At 42.9% G+C, this 13,422-nt stretch overlaps 2 protein-coding genes across 6 annotated transcripts in view; one reads left to right on the top strand and one right to left on the bottom strand.

The window, feature by feature from the left end:
- LOC135517696 (enolase-phosphatase E1) overlaps window positions 1–10,615 on the top strand; it is a 25,723-nt gene extending 15,108 nt beyond the window's left edge. For both annotated transcript variants that reach the window (XM_064942220.1, XM_064942219.1), the window contains exons 3-6: window positions 695–897; window positions 6,106–6,238; window positions 6,539–6,662; window positions 8,415–10,615. In XM_064942220.1, coding sequence (XP_064798292.1) covers window positions 695–897; window positions 6,106–6,238; window positions 6,539–6,662; window positions 8,415–8,554 — 600 coding nt within the window. In that variant the 3' untranslated portion in view covers window positions 8,555–10,615. The remainder of the gene's footprint in view (window positions 1–694; window positions 898–6,105; window positions 6,239–6,538; window positions 6,663–8,414) is intronic.
- On the bottom strand, window positions 9,390–13,422 carry LOC135517697 (transmembrane protein 150C-like). 4 transcript variants are annotated; one of them, XM_064942224.1, is made up of 9 exons: window positions 13,320–13,360; window positions 13,125–13,181; window positions 12,261–12,342; window positions 12,091–12,144; window positions 11,970–12,002; window positions 11,776–11,843; window positions 11,315–11,442; window positions 10,930–11,107; window positions 9,390–10,615 (listed from the first exon to the last, which is right to left on the bottom strand). In XM_064942224.1, exons 3-9 carry the CDS (start codon window positions 12,332–12,334, stop codon window positions 10,407–10,409), a joined length of 744 nt encoding a protein of 247 aa, XP_064798296.1. In that variant the 5' UTR covers window positions 12,335–12,342; window positions 13,125–13,181; window positions 13,320–13,360; the 3' UTR covers window positions 9,390–10,406. The 4 variants fall into 4 exon arrangements, with proteins under 4 accessions (XP_064798296.1, XP_064798294.1, XP_064798293.1 ...); XM_064942222.1 differs by lacking the exon at window positions 13,125–13,181 and having other exon boundaries at window positions 13,320–13,422; XM_064942221.1 differs by having other exon boundaries at window positions 13,125–13,390.

Genomic DNA, 13,422 nt, shown 5'->3' with positions numbered 1-13,422 from the left:
AAAACAGGGTCCTGAAAAAGGATATGTTTCTTCCCCCCCCGAGTATAGCTATGTAGGTCACAGATTAATGGGTGTATTTGATAAGCTGCCAGGCCATAAGTGCCCTGCATCCTGTCAGTTGGGATGACATGAGTGCAAGCGATGAGACAAGCGTTCAGAGCTGCACTCATGTTCACTGGCTGCTGAAGTCTAGCAGACCTACTGCAGGAAGCTCTTTGTTTTTTGTCTTTTTCTACACCAGGGAAGGACTGGCAAACTAGGGTGGTTGAACTCCTTTGAGGGCCACTTGACTGCTTTAGATCAAATCTACCACTTGAAGTCTGACTAGATCGGTCATTTGGCGAACCAAAATGGGGGGGGAAGCTATCTACATCCGAGAAGCACTTGACTACAGTAAATTCTGTAACATTGGGTTCTTCAATAAGGGATGCGGCCAGGTGGTCTGTGACTGGAGCTAATGAGTTCTCCTCTTCCAATGAGCTTATTGATATGCAGAACAGTGAGAAGTTCTCTTTAATAGCGTGGCGGCTACCATATCTAATTTACTGGAATTAACCGTTTTGTCGGCCAAGAGCGGTCTGTCTTCAACGTTGGATAACCCCAAGAGTTGTCTATGGTTAATTCAAACCCTGCTCCCTAATGAACTTGACCCTGATTAACCCTTGACCCTGTGCTGACCCTTTCATCATGTTAGGTTGAGGAGGACCTGCGTCTGAACCGAGCATGTGCGCAACACGCCCTGGACCAGTCTGGGCACACGGACGAGGAGAAAGCCATCGGAGAGGTGGTGGACAACGTGCTGTGGCAGATGGCTTCGGACAGGAAGACCACGGCCCTGAAACAGCTGCAGGGACACATGTGGAGGGCGGCCTACGCTGCTGGGAGAATCAAAGGCGAGTAAGTAGCCAGAGGTTTTCCTTCTATTGCACTGAGGGTACTGTATGGGGGATGAATCCTAAATCGATTTTTAGTGCAAATATCCCATAGATATAATTTTGTGGTTAACATAAGACAGAGCTGCAGTTCCTGCCAAATACAGTGCCTTCGGAAAGTATTCAGACCCCTTGACTTTTTCCACATTTTGGAACGTCACAACCTTATTCTAAAATTGATTAAATCGTTTTCCCCCTCATCAATCGACACACAGTACCCCCATAATGACAAAGCAAAAACAGGTTTTTAGAAGTTTTTGCTAATTTATCAAACAAAATACGGAAATATCACATTTACGTAAGTATTCACTCTTTACTCAGTACTTTGTTGAAGCACCTTTGGCAGCGACTACAGTATGACGCTACAAGCTTGGCACACCTGTATTTGGTGAGTTTCTCTGCAGATTCTCTCAGGCTCTGTCAGGTTGGATGGGGAGCGTTGCTTGCACAGCTATTTTCAGTTCTCTCCAGAGATGTTCGATTGGGTTCAAGTCCGGGCTCTGGCTGGGCCACTCAAGTACATTCAGGGACTTGTCCCAAAGCCACTCCTGCGTTGTCTTGGCTGTGTGCTTCGGCTTGTTATCCTATTAGAAGATGAACCTTCACCCCAGTCTGTGAACCTGGCCAGAGTGCTCAGGACTTCATCAAGGACCTCTGTTTTTTTTGTTCCATTCGTCTTTGCCTCAATCCTGACTAGTCTCCCAGTCCCTGCCGCTGAAAAACATCCCCACAACATGATTCTGCCACCACCATGCATCACCGTAGGGATGGTGCCAGGTTTCCCTCTAGATGTGACGCTTGGCATTGAGGCCAAAGAGTTCAATCTTGGTTTCATCATGAGAATCTTGTTTCTCATGGTGTGAGTCATAAGGTGCCTTTTGGCAAATGTGTTAGTTACAGACATTCACAGCCTTTGGTTCTTATATCTATCAATGAGCTTGCTGTACCTTTCTACTGGCAATTTGATTGTAGGGAGGATGTTATTTTCATTGAACGCTTCATTTGGTCATCATTGATCTGTATAGCCAAAGATCTCTAATTTTGTTTCAGTGATCCACAGAACAGTTTCCTAGGATTTGGGTTTTTGAGAAGTTCAATTAGGCTTTCTTGTCTCCTTCAGCAGTGGGTTCTTCGTATGTTTACCAACGACCAAAGGAAGCATTCAAAGAAAAGAACACCCTCCCTACAATCAAACATGGGTGAGGTTTGATAATGCTGTGGGGTTGCTTTTCTGCTGAAGAGTGCCAAATTGCCCGTTTTTAAAGGTGCAGCTATGTCATTGGATTTGTCGGCAGTTATCTTGGTCAAAGGCTGTGCAACCAAGTACTACCTCCGGAGTGTCAATCATTTTGTCCATGCCACTTAATTCTTTTGTAAAAAAAAAAAAAAAAATTTAGTTTTGCAATGTTGAAATTCCAATAACAAGGTGTGGAGACCCAAAGGTATTTTCCTTTCTTATAAATATATATTTTTTTATAAAAAAAAAGACATTGGCAATAAGTAATAACCATAATAGTAATGAAGGGGCAATAAGTAATAACAATAATAGTAATGAAGGGGCAATAAGTAATAATAGTAATGAAGGGGTAATAATAGTAATGAAGGGGCAATTACAACACTGCTGACATTTTAAGAATGCATTAGAGAATGTTGTTCTCTTTAGCAGCTCTTACCATATTTGGCCTAGGACAGCATCCCCCAATCTCGGTCCCGGGGACCGGAGGGGTGCAAGAAACAGGTAACTGCCCCAGCATCCAACACAGACTCCAATCAGAGGCTAATATGTTGGTAAGTTAAATTGGGTATGTCGGCACTCGGGCAAAAACAAAGATGTACCTCCCCTGGGTTCCCAGAACCGGGGGAAGCCAACTTCCAATTCAATCGGATTCAGATTGTTTGTTTAATAGTTACGTGCAATGTTCGCAGTCGCCCGAGACTGCCGCGCAGAGATATCAGCCCACAGAGAGAAGCATGAGATTGAACTTCACTCAACTTTCTAGAGCAGTGGTCACCAACCAGTCAATCACAATCGACCGATCTCCAAGGCATTCCTAGTCGATCACCAAACGTTTCTGTGAAAGACCTAACGATAAAGCCTTGTGTTCCTTTTTTATTTTATTTTTGTGTCTCGGGCTGTTGGCGGTAGGTGCACCGGATTTCAGCTGCCCTACTTGCTGGGTAGGTGAACGGTTGCAATTTTGAACCATTTCATGTGTCCGAAGGTACAAACTCTGCCTTCCGGCGGGCCCAGAGAGCATATCAAGTGCACTATAGGCCTAACGGATGGCTCAGATTACCATGTCTGCTGTAAGGTAGCAGGCATAAAAGAAAGCTACAGAAAAGTTGCTACTGTGAGATTTCAAAATGTTTAAAACCATGACTAAAGAGAGACTGTCAACGAATAGAGCAAAGAGTTGCTGTTTTTATGAGTGAGTTCATGTTTAAGTTCTTACTCAGCACTGTCAACACTTTGTATTCAACACTTTTATAAGCCATAAATCCCATTTACACTCAGCACTGCAGCAGGAATGAGTAGGAAAATGTATCTATAGGCTTGTGTTATTAGCGGCTTGGGTCTTTTTAATATTGAGGAATATTGTATTCTCTGTTCGTAGGAGTAACAACATGAATTTGTGCATGTGGCAGAAATAATGCGGTGGGACTCGAGTTTCACCATCATCTGGAAGACTGTCCCTTTTATGGTACGGGAGAGCGGAGATCTGTTGAAGTGGATCCTCAGTCTAATGCGCTCTCCCCCCACTGACTGACCATTAGATACAGGCCCCATCAGCCCAATAGTTTTTTTTAAATAAAAAGCAAATTATTTAAATGTGAAGCACAGCTGAGTGAGCATACAAGTAATACAACAACCGATCTATTCCTGGTGTGATCATATAGCCTAAAAATGACCTGACCAACAATGCATTGGCAGGGCAATTCAAGCAAAGCCCATATGTGGTGATAATGTATTGAGCCTATAGCTTACTATACAAACCTCATTGCCACAGTTCTGTTTTTAATTAATGTTGCATAGGGTTATGTTTTTTATATATATATATATATATATATATATATTAAAAAATGTGAGTGGTAGATCTTGGCTTGTGCTTTGACTCAAAGGTTGGTGACCACTGTTCTAGAGTTTTCCCTGTTAACACTATATCAATGTTTCCCTTTACTGTGGCAATTGTGATTAAATCAACGCAATATTAGCCACTTTCAATGCCACATACCAAAACAAATTTTGTTGTAGGCAGAACGCATCAGAGTAGGGTTCTATTGCATTGACACGCACGACCCCCACCCATACTCTAGTGTACCTTGACCGGTGTGGCATAAACAATCTGAGCTGCAGTAGGCCTTTATGCAATTAGAACATATGGATCTGTGCCATTTGAACTGGACTGTGTTTACAGCATGAGCGGTCGTGAGTAGATGAGCTTGTTTTGAGATTTAAAGTGAGAGCTGCATGTAGCCACGTGTGCACATTCTGTTCAAATCCTTTGCTAGTTAGTGAGTTATTAGCCCAGTTAGATGATTTGTAGTCTAAGGGAGTGATTGCTTCTTACAAGGGCACAAAACATACATTTCTAGACTTCCTTGAAAAGTGAGTCAGGGAAAGAGATTTTGAAACCGGCTTGAATAAGCTAAGTCGAGGCAGAGGGTAGCATCATTTGTCTGATTCTCTGTAATAATGTTATGGAAATAATGCATTTTATTTTGTAAAGTGTTTTCTTGCATCAAGCACAACATTTTCAGTCACATCCTTGTCTGAAGGACAAGTGGATAAACGGGTTAATGTCAAGCCCTGCATGTTTATTTTCAAAAGTCTCATGGAATGTAGGCCTACATTGAACACCACATATTGGCTGCATGATAGAACAGATATTTCCATGTTAAAATGTTATGGGATGCATTTTCTCCATTGTTTTTGATGGTAGGCCACTGGTAGGCCTACATTATAATCAAGTTGCCTACATGGCCACTGTTAAAACAAACGTAAAGCAGGACAACCTCAGTGGTCACATGTACAGGGTTGCAGGTGTGATTGCAGGGTGCAGTAAAAATCTAAGCCTCTGAGCTCCAACATTGTATTGTATTTTTTTTATTTAACCAGGTAGGCTAGTTGAGAACAAGTTCTCATTTGCAACTGCGACCTCGCCAAGAAAACAAAAGTGTGACACAGACAACAACACGAGTTACACATGGAGTAAACGATAAACAAGCCAATAACACAATAAACAAGTCAATGACACAGTAGAAAAAAATAGTCTGTTGGCCGGGCTTGGAGTAACCAGGAGGAAGGCATGGCCAGCCGTTGAGAAATGCTTATTGAAATGTTCAATTATCATGGATTTATCAGTGGTGACCGTGTTACCTAGCCTCAGTGCAGTGGGAAGCTGGGAGGTGCTGCTCTTGTTCTCCATGGACTTTAGTGTCCCAAAACTTTTTGGAGTTAGAGCTACAGGATGTGAATTTCTGCTGGAAAATGCTAGCCTTTGCTTTCCCAACTGACTGTGTGAATTGGTTCCTGACTTCCCTGAACAGTTGCATATCGTGGGGACTATTCAATGCTATTGCAGTCCGCCACAGGATGTTTTTGTCCTAGTCAAGGGCAGTCAGGTCTGGTGTGAACCACGGGCTATATCTGTTCTTAGTTCTGCATTTTTTTGAACGGGCGGAAGGTGAGGAAATTCCTCATCACAAACACTTGAAATTTGGATAGATTCTTGCCAGCCTGTCATTTGAGTAATGGAAATGGTGCAACACTTTTTGATCTGAATGAGCCCATACTTTTGTGTAAAATTGTGTGGATACGCTCTATAATACGTTGCCATATTGCTATATGTCGTTGGTTTATTTTCCAGTTCAACTTATTTTAGAAGAAATGGGAAATTATTTAAAGGAAGGACAAGGGTGCCAATATAATTGGCCACAACTGCATCTGTGCACAGATTGAGAGAATTTTATTTAATTTTCCCTGCAGGAATGGAGATCTACAGGTTGTTTAGTCTTATGTAGTGGTATTAATGCTAATTGTTTCTAAACTGCCTGTGAGAGGATCAAGTCCTATTGTACTGCTGCATTTCTTCCAAATGTCACCTTCAAACTATCATTGTCTGGAGTCCTGTTGACTCATCCAGACAGTATTACTAATGTGTGTGTGAACCAGGCTGTACCAGGATGTGGTTCCATCCATCAGGAGGTGGAGACTGCAGGGCCTGAAGGTCTATATCTACTCATCTGGCAGCGTGGAAGCCCAGAAACTACTGTTTGGATACTCTGTAGAGGGAGATGTCCTAGATGTAAGGAACTCTTCTCTTTTATAAACTTTTTTAGAACACACACTAATCTCTCTGGTTCATTGTAATTAGGGGTGTGAATATTTAAACGCAGTTGGGATTGTTAACGTTTAGAAAAAGTCAATCAATAAACAATGGGTGGGGGGGTCTCACAAAATGAAAATCACTGTGCAGTTATCACAATTTTTATTTTCTGTGTTATAGCCTAACTAGACAATAGTTAGGCTATAACGCCAAGTTGTGTAATTTGAAGGAATTTTGTAGTCCTACTCCCAGCTAACTTCAGATTCTTTATCCTTTCAGCTATTTGATGGCCACTTCGACACCAACATAGGCGCCAAAGTAGAAAGTAAAAGCTATGAGAGAATTGCGGAGAGAGTGGGCTGCCTGTCTGAGGAAATCATGTTCCTGACAGATATCACACGGGGTAAGTGTTGTAGCAGGCAAATGAGTTCAACGGTGAATGCTCTTTACATATTGTTTGGGCCAGAGCCTTTCTACCTAGCTGGATCAGCCTCCGAAGCTTTGCCAACCTTAAGCTATGACTGAATTCCACAGTGGAATTTCCCACTTGCTTGTCAAAGGGCTTGTCCTTAACTACAACAACCCAGCCTGCATTAGACAAGTACATATGCTGCTTATAGAATATCAAATGGGCATATGTTAACTTGTATTTATTTTCCTGTTTTATGGACACGCATGTTCTCAATAACCTACTGGGTAACATGAAGGAAGATGATACGTTTACCAGATAACTGAAGCCATGTAGCTAGCCCTGCTTTAGAGCAGAATAGCACTTGGAAAGGCTGTTCTATTAGCGTTAAATCAGTACAGTGTTCGAGCTATATGCTATACTGCATCAGAGTGCGAGCCTCCCCCTGAGGTATGGCGACTACATGTCTCGGATTGCGCGGGACAGTCCAGCAGTTTGGCCCTTTGTCCCCCACCCCGCAATTATACTGTTATGTCCTGCATTTTATCAACAAATTCCAATTTATTATTTTACATTTGTCCCGTTTTTCATTCAAACCAGTCTCTTGCAGTTAGGCTTATGGAAAGATGTAGGCCTATATCATTAGGATTTGGTACAGGGGTGTTGAACACTTCTCCAATCATTGCTGAGATCTGATATTCTGTGCAAGACGAGACACAGGCCAATGTCAACCAATGACATTTCTCAAATCCTTTCGGGCTAAATTCCAGCTAAACTCAGGACAGTTAGGCCTAACTACTTATAAAAAGCTGATGAAGAGTAAGTCCACAGCCGTATTAGACTGAAAGATGGGCTATAGGGTGATTTGTCAAACTTGAGGCTCTCTATGCTCATTAGTTGCTCATTCAGCTGCAGGAGCAGTGTCACTCCACCACTTCTTACAGTGGTGCTCATCTAGTAAAGTTGGATCAAAGCTGAAGCCATGTCTCGGAAGATCACACGGTTGAATTAGTATTCTATATAACCAAATATAATAGCAGAGTATAATGTTACTGTTACTAATTTGAGATTTTAAAATGGTTAGCTGAATAGTACATTTTATAAAAAATCAAATGCAATCAAAACTCCACAGCGTGCGCCACGAGGCAGAATGGGATTTTGATTGGAGAAAAAAAAAACTAAGGCTATATAGTTTAACACCATCTTCTCATTTTCTCACAAAACAGTCATTCAAGAAGATCTAAATGAATATTCCAATGAAACCGATTTGAGATCAAATGATTGGCATGCAGTTTGGACATTTCACCATAAAACGTGAAGAATTGTCCATATTAGGTAACCTGATTTGGTGTTTTGAGGGTATTACAAATACTAATTTCATAGGCAGATGTTGCAGTTGGAGGATGCGTTTTGTATAAAGATATTCAATGGGCTACATTAGTGGAGGGGGCGAATGTCCCTCAAACTCATTGATTTGGATATTTTTTTAAATGTGGTCACCCTACCCTGAGGGGAAGCGGCTGCCATTGCATGGAGAGCCACACGGCTGCCTCAGGCTGGCCCCACAATCACCTTTAATGTTCTACCGACCTTTGTTGTGTAAGTTGTCAGCTTAGCTTACAACCAAGGGTTAGTGCCTCTGTTACACCGTCACTGAGACTTGGGTGAGCCTGCTGTCCTGGGATCCTAGTGTGACTCAGTGAGCATGATCGAGAGGAGGATATTTGTTTTTGTTCTTCCCTGCAGAGGCCAAGGCAGCGGAGGACGCGGGTGTGAACGTGGCGGTGGTGGTGCGGCCGGGGAACATGGAGCTGACGGAGGAGGAGAGGTCACACTATAACCTCATTTCAACTTTCAGCCAACTGGAAGTGATGGGCGGCGTTTGACACTGGAGGGGAGAGATGCTGCCGTTCGAATTCTGCCCTTTTCCTCCTCAGTGTGCACTCATTGACTCCCCCCTTGTGGATGTAAAGGTACTGGATAAGTGTACGCATGGGAGGTTTTGCCAAATATATCTAACACCTTTTTGTTTTTAAATACATGAGGGGGAGTAATGAGTGTACACTTGGGAGAGAATCGGAACACAGCTAGAGAGAGGGGGAACACTTACTCACTAGCCCCGTTCAATTATGTTCCCTAGCCTCTTCCCCTAGCACCTACTGCCCCTTGGATCTTGTCAAAGGACTGGAATGGTAAAAGCAAAGTGATTGACGCTCCTTTTTTAAGCCTATTGGAGAGCCAGGTGGAGCTATTGCTTTCCCTTATCTGGTCCTTACAGACTCTGAAGGGGAGTGGGCTATGGGAAGAAGCTACTAACCGAAATTGAACCGGGCCACTCTCATAAGAGCTGTTTGTCCAAGGGGAGGGGAATGGGAGGGTCGGCCATTGATCCAAGGATTTTGGGAGTGCACTAAAAGGGGAGCCTGGGTGCCAGGCTAGAGCAGAAACCGACAACATTTTGTCTTAGCCAGGTAACAGTGTACGGTGTTGAACGCAGAAACAGTCGTATCTAGGCTACACCCAGGGTACCAAGAGTCGTACCAGTCTGCAGACTGCACATTAAGGGACCTCCCAGGGTTTCTTTCACCTTTTTTAAGCATTTTAAATAAAACATATTTAAGTTGCTCACTTTATTTGTATTTAACTAATGTGGTTCAAAATCTGTGTTTGTTTCCATTGTGAGTCACATTGAGTATAGCCCAATCCTGTACAGTACATTAATCAGAATGTAAAATCATTTTAATGTTGTAACAAACAGCAGTATGACACTGAGATGCATGTGTCAGTTGTGCTTGAATGACAGCCAATTGTTGTACTAAATCACATGCAGTGGGAGAGAACACTGAAAAGGATTCCTGTGACTTGTTTAATGGGAGCAACAGTGATATGGTTCAGAATGGCATCATTGTACCTGGGCGATGACCTAAAAAGTAATACCACTGTACTGATCTTCAGAGGCTGAGACTTCCTCAAACGGTCTGTCTTAAGTCAGGCTGAAAATAGAGGTAGACAGGAAAGCGAACGCAGCAGAAAACCTCATGCCAGTAGAGGAAGTTCGGTAGAATCCAAACTAGGAGAGGGTGATTGGACTCCCACATTTTGAGGACTTAGCTACAGTGCCGATTTTGCAGGTTTTCCTAATTACAAAGCACAGAGGTCTGTAATTGTTATCATAGGTACACTTCAACTGTGAGAGACGGAATCTAAAACAAAAATCCAGAGAATCACGTATGATTTTTTTTAAGTAATTAGCATTTTATTGCCTCTCTTACAGTTGAAGTGTGTCTATGATAAATTACAGACCTCTACATGCTTTGTAAGTTGGAAAACCTGCAAAATTGGCAGTGTATCAAATACTTGTTTTCCCCACTATACATTCATCTGAAAGTCAGTGAGGCGTGGTGTCACTATTAATCTTGAGACATGAGTGCTCCCAACTACTCACAGCTACATGATAAACATCTGTTCATGTCTTCAATGAAATCATTTAGCATCTTTTCGTGAACACCCCAGCTGATGAGATGACAAAGGTTGCTTATGGAAAGAGTTTGTTGCTTTTCAAAGATACCTCGACGTACAGTAGTCAAGTCAGGCATGCTGTAGTGGTTGACTAACTCTTCTTCAGTAACTGACACCCACTGGAGCCCTTGACCTCCTAAAGACTTCATGTTCATTTGTATATCCCCCCCCCCCCCCCCCCCCAACCACAGGCAACGTAACTTTTGTAGCACTCCAAAGCTATAGCTGGTCCGACTGGTACTCGGACACCTCTGAGAAAGTTGCTGACAGGCTGAGAGGCGGGTCGCGGTTTTCGGTGCAGACGATCTCAAAGTGGCAGTGTCTGAACTCGATGGCGAAGGTTGCGAGGAAGCTCAGAAAGAACATGACCAGCGCCCACTGCGTTCGCGCCGCATGCATGTGAAGACGCTGCGCAATCAGGGCAAAGTCTGAACCGGGGGGAGTTAAGGATCAAACGAACACTATACAAAACATAATGCCTAATTCCTTGCTTCCTTCGAGGTAAACACTGATCCTACTGTTGAATAAGTGAAAGCAAGGTTTCCACCTCTACAACTGTATCCAGCCCACTTACCCATAATATTATACTAACTGTGTTGTAATTCACTTTGTAAAAGCGTCTGCTAAGTGACCCCACTTACCCATAATATTATACTAACTGTGTTGTAATTCACTTTGTAAAAGCGTCTGCTAAGTGACGAGGGTGAGTCCGTGGTGCAAGCCAAAGCCAGAGAAAGGATACAGAAAATCATGCAGGCGGTGAGGGCCCCAGACAGCACGAAGCGAGGGATGCCTGCCCTCCGACCCTCGTTCCTGAAGTTGACTTTCAGGGTGATGACAGATTGAACCCAGCAGAACAACGTTCCCAGGCCAAACGTCATGTACGTCCCAATGTTGTGGAGCTCCTTGTCATTTGACAACTAGACCAGACACAAAGACAAAACAGACATGGCTCTTATCTGTTTCATGTTTACTGTGACCCTACAACCTCTGGCAAACATCTGATTATCACTGCAAACCAGGTTGAGGTTTTTGGCTATTTTATCAGTGGTTCCCAAATGTCTTGGGTCTGGGCAGTAGGAGCTAGAAGTTGTCAGACTCCTATGAAGTAGGCCAGTGACTCTTACCTGGAAGTTTCCTACCAGTGTCATGCCGAAGCAGGCCAGGGATAGGGCCACCAGACTGCTGATGTTGAGCCAGGGTTTGTGGACCTGGGGCTTCAGTTGCAGGTACCTGAGGACACCAATGATGAACCCTGAAAGGACAAACCTCATAAGGGATCTATCTCTGGTCTGGTGGTCTCTAACCATTTCATTCCTGGGCCTGGGGACCCACAGGATGTGCAGGCTTTTGTTCCAACTCAACACAAACATCCTCAACTGTTTTGTAATGAGCACTACATGGTCTGCCATTGGAACTGACTAAATGCATGCCAAGCAATAGACAGCACTTCCCCATTTTATAATGTGCATCCCCTTGTTTCTATTAGTGTGTCTATCCTGCCATTTGTTTTTGGTTCAGTGGTCAATGTTGACTACGTTTCCGTGTTCATACAGGGGATAAACAGAAGAACATGCGTCAGTCTTACCTACGAAGGCAGCTAGGTTCATGACCTGGCTAAATACACAGCTGGCCGGGGGAGCATTGCCTGCAAAGCTGAGAGAGAGAGAGGGGGAAGATGGAGGGACAGAGAAAGATATCATTCTATTGACAGGAATCACCAAACCTAGGTAAAGATTAGTAACCAGTAAGGTTGGTACTAGTATAGGGTGTGTACTGTACCTTATATATGGAGGGGATTTAGGGACAGATCGGCTGTGAAAAATGACATGTAATATTTAGAAACTGGTGCGTGGTCATAATAACTGGAATAACATATTGCTATGTTATAAACAATCCTTACTTGTATTCTGAACTCAGGTGTGTTATCTTCTCATTTTCAACAGCTATGAAATACCTGCAACCAATGAGAACCATTTTGTTAATGTCACACACACACACACACACACAGCTGTAAAGTCAAATGGTGTGTGAGATTGCAAAAACATCGTGTTTTTAAAAATGTGTACTTACACAACCCAGAGTCCAGCAGCTGTGAAGAGAGAGTACGTGGCAGGGAGAAACGTCCAGGGACTGTACTTCCTCATGGCGTCTCCTGTATACAAAGACCGTTTCAAACATCTCCACTGTCTGTCAACAGTAAGACGAAATGAAGGAGCTAGAACTGTTTTAGAACCAACTGAGGCAAAACGGGTAGAACCTATCCCTGAGTTGTTTGGTGTGTTTGAGGGAATTACTGGAACTCAAAATAGAAGCACAGGAATGCTGTTCAGATGCCACACTTCCGAATAGTGAGACCAAGACAAAGCCAGATATACAAAAGAAAAACACAATGATGCGTTGTTCCCTGAATTTTACAATGTAAAAGACTGCAGTCACCTCTTCCGGAGTAATGTTAGGTTTCCATTGAGGAGGACTGAACTGCTAGGGCTAGTAGCCAACTCCAATAGCCTGCTAGCTGCTTCAATAATTAGTTCTCGTAAGGCAGTCATACATAATTGCACTTATAATAACCTTGAATTAACTGACATACAGATTGGTGCATGTATATTTAGAGGCAGAGCAAAAAGGTGAATGTTTTTGTCTCGGGCATAGCCTTGAATAAAAACGACGTAGCTAACATGCAACGCTTTCCATTCTAGTGCTGGGAATTGGAATTTAACACCCTGTCAATATGCTGTTATGTCTAACATGATGCTTCCACAACAGAGACAACTTCACATGTAGGTGAGCGACAACAGTTCAATTTCCCAGACAAGTGTTTTCTTTTGTGGTTCCCCACAATTTATAAAATGGAGGATACCTTCACTAACTGGCTTCACCAATCCCAATATGATTGGCGTCTCTGTTTAATCGTCAGCCACAAACATGAAATACCTCGTTGTCAGCCGACGCCTGTAGGATTTATATGATGTCTTCTCATTTCATATTTGACTGAAACACGCAGTTTTTGTTATCAGTCATAGTCCCCAGTGAGAGAAATTACGTTGAAAAGGCGTCTTTTGGAAGTATTTTCCAGATGTAGAAATAAGGTTCATTTTTGGTTCTGAATAAAGTTGAAAAGAGGTCTACCTTATTTCGATGCACTGACTGTAAGTCGCTGTGGATAAGAGCGTCTGCTGAATGTCCAATATGTAAATGTTTAAACAAATATTTGCAAAGCATGCTGGGTATT

This window comes from Oncorhynchus masou, chromosome 28 (genome assembly GCF_036934945.1).
Source record: "Oncorhynchus masou masou isolate Uvic2021 chromosome 28, UVic_Omas_1.1, whole genome shotgun sequence".
NCBI classification, from domain to species: Eukaryota; Metazoa; Chordata; class Actinopteri; order Salmoniformes; family Salmonidae; genus Oncorhynchus; species Oncorhynchus masou.
The sequence above is the reverse complement of the archived record's forward strand: the minus strand, read 5'-3'. Positions and strand labels throughout refer to the sequence as shown.

Excerpts from the sequence above, each read along its gene's own strand:
- LOC135517697 (XM_064942222.1), bottom strand. The coding sequence starts at position 12,334 with ATGAGGAAGTACAGTCCCTGGACGTTTCTCCCTGCCACGTACTCTCTC. Across the intron at positions 12,003-12,090 it reads CACCTGAGTTCAGAATACAA|CCGATCTGTCCCTAAATCCC; the intron begins GTAAGGATTGTT and ends CATTTTTCACAG. Across the intron at positions 10,616-10,929 it reads CACCGCCTGCATGATTTTCT|ACTTTGCCCTGATTGCGCAG; the intron begins GTATCCTTTCTC and ends CCCCCGGTTCAG.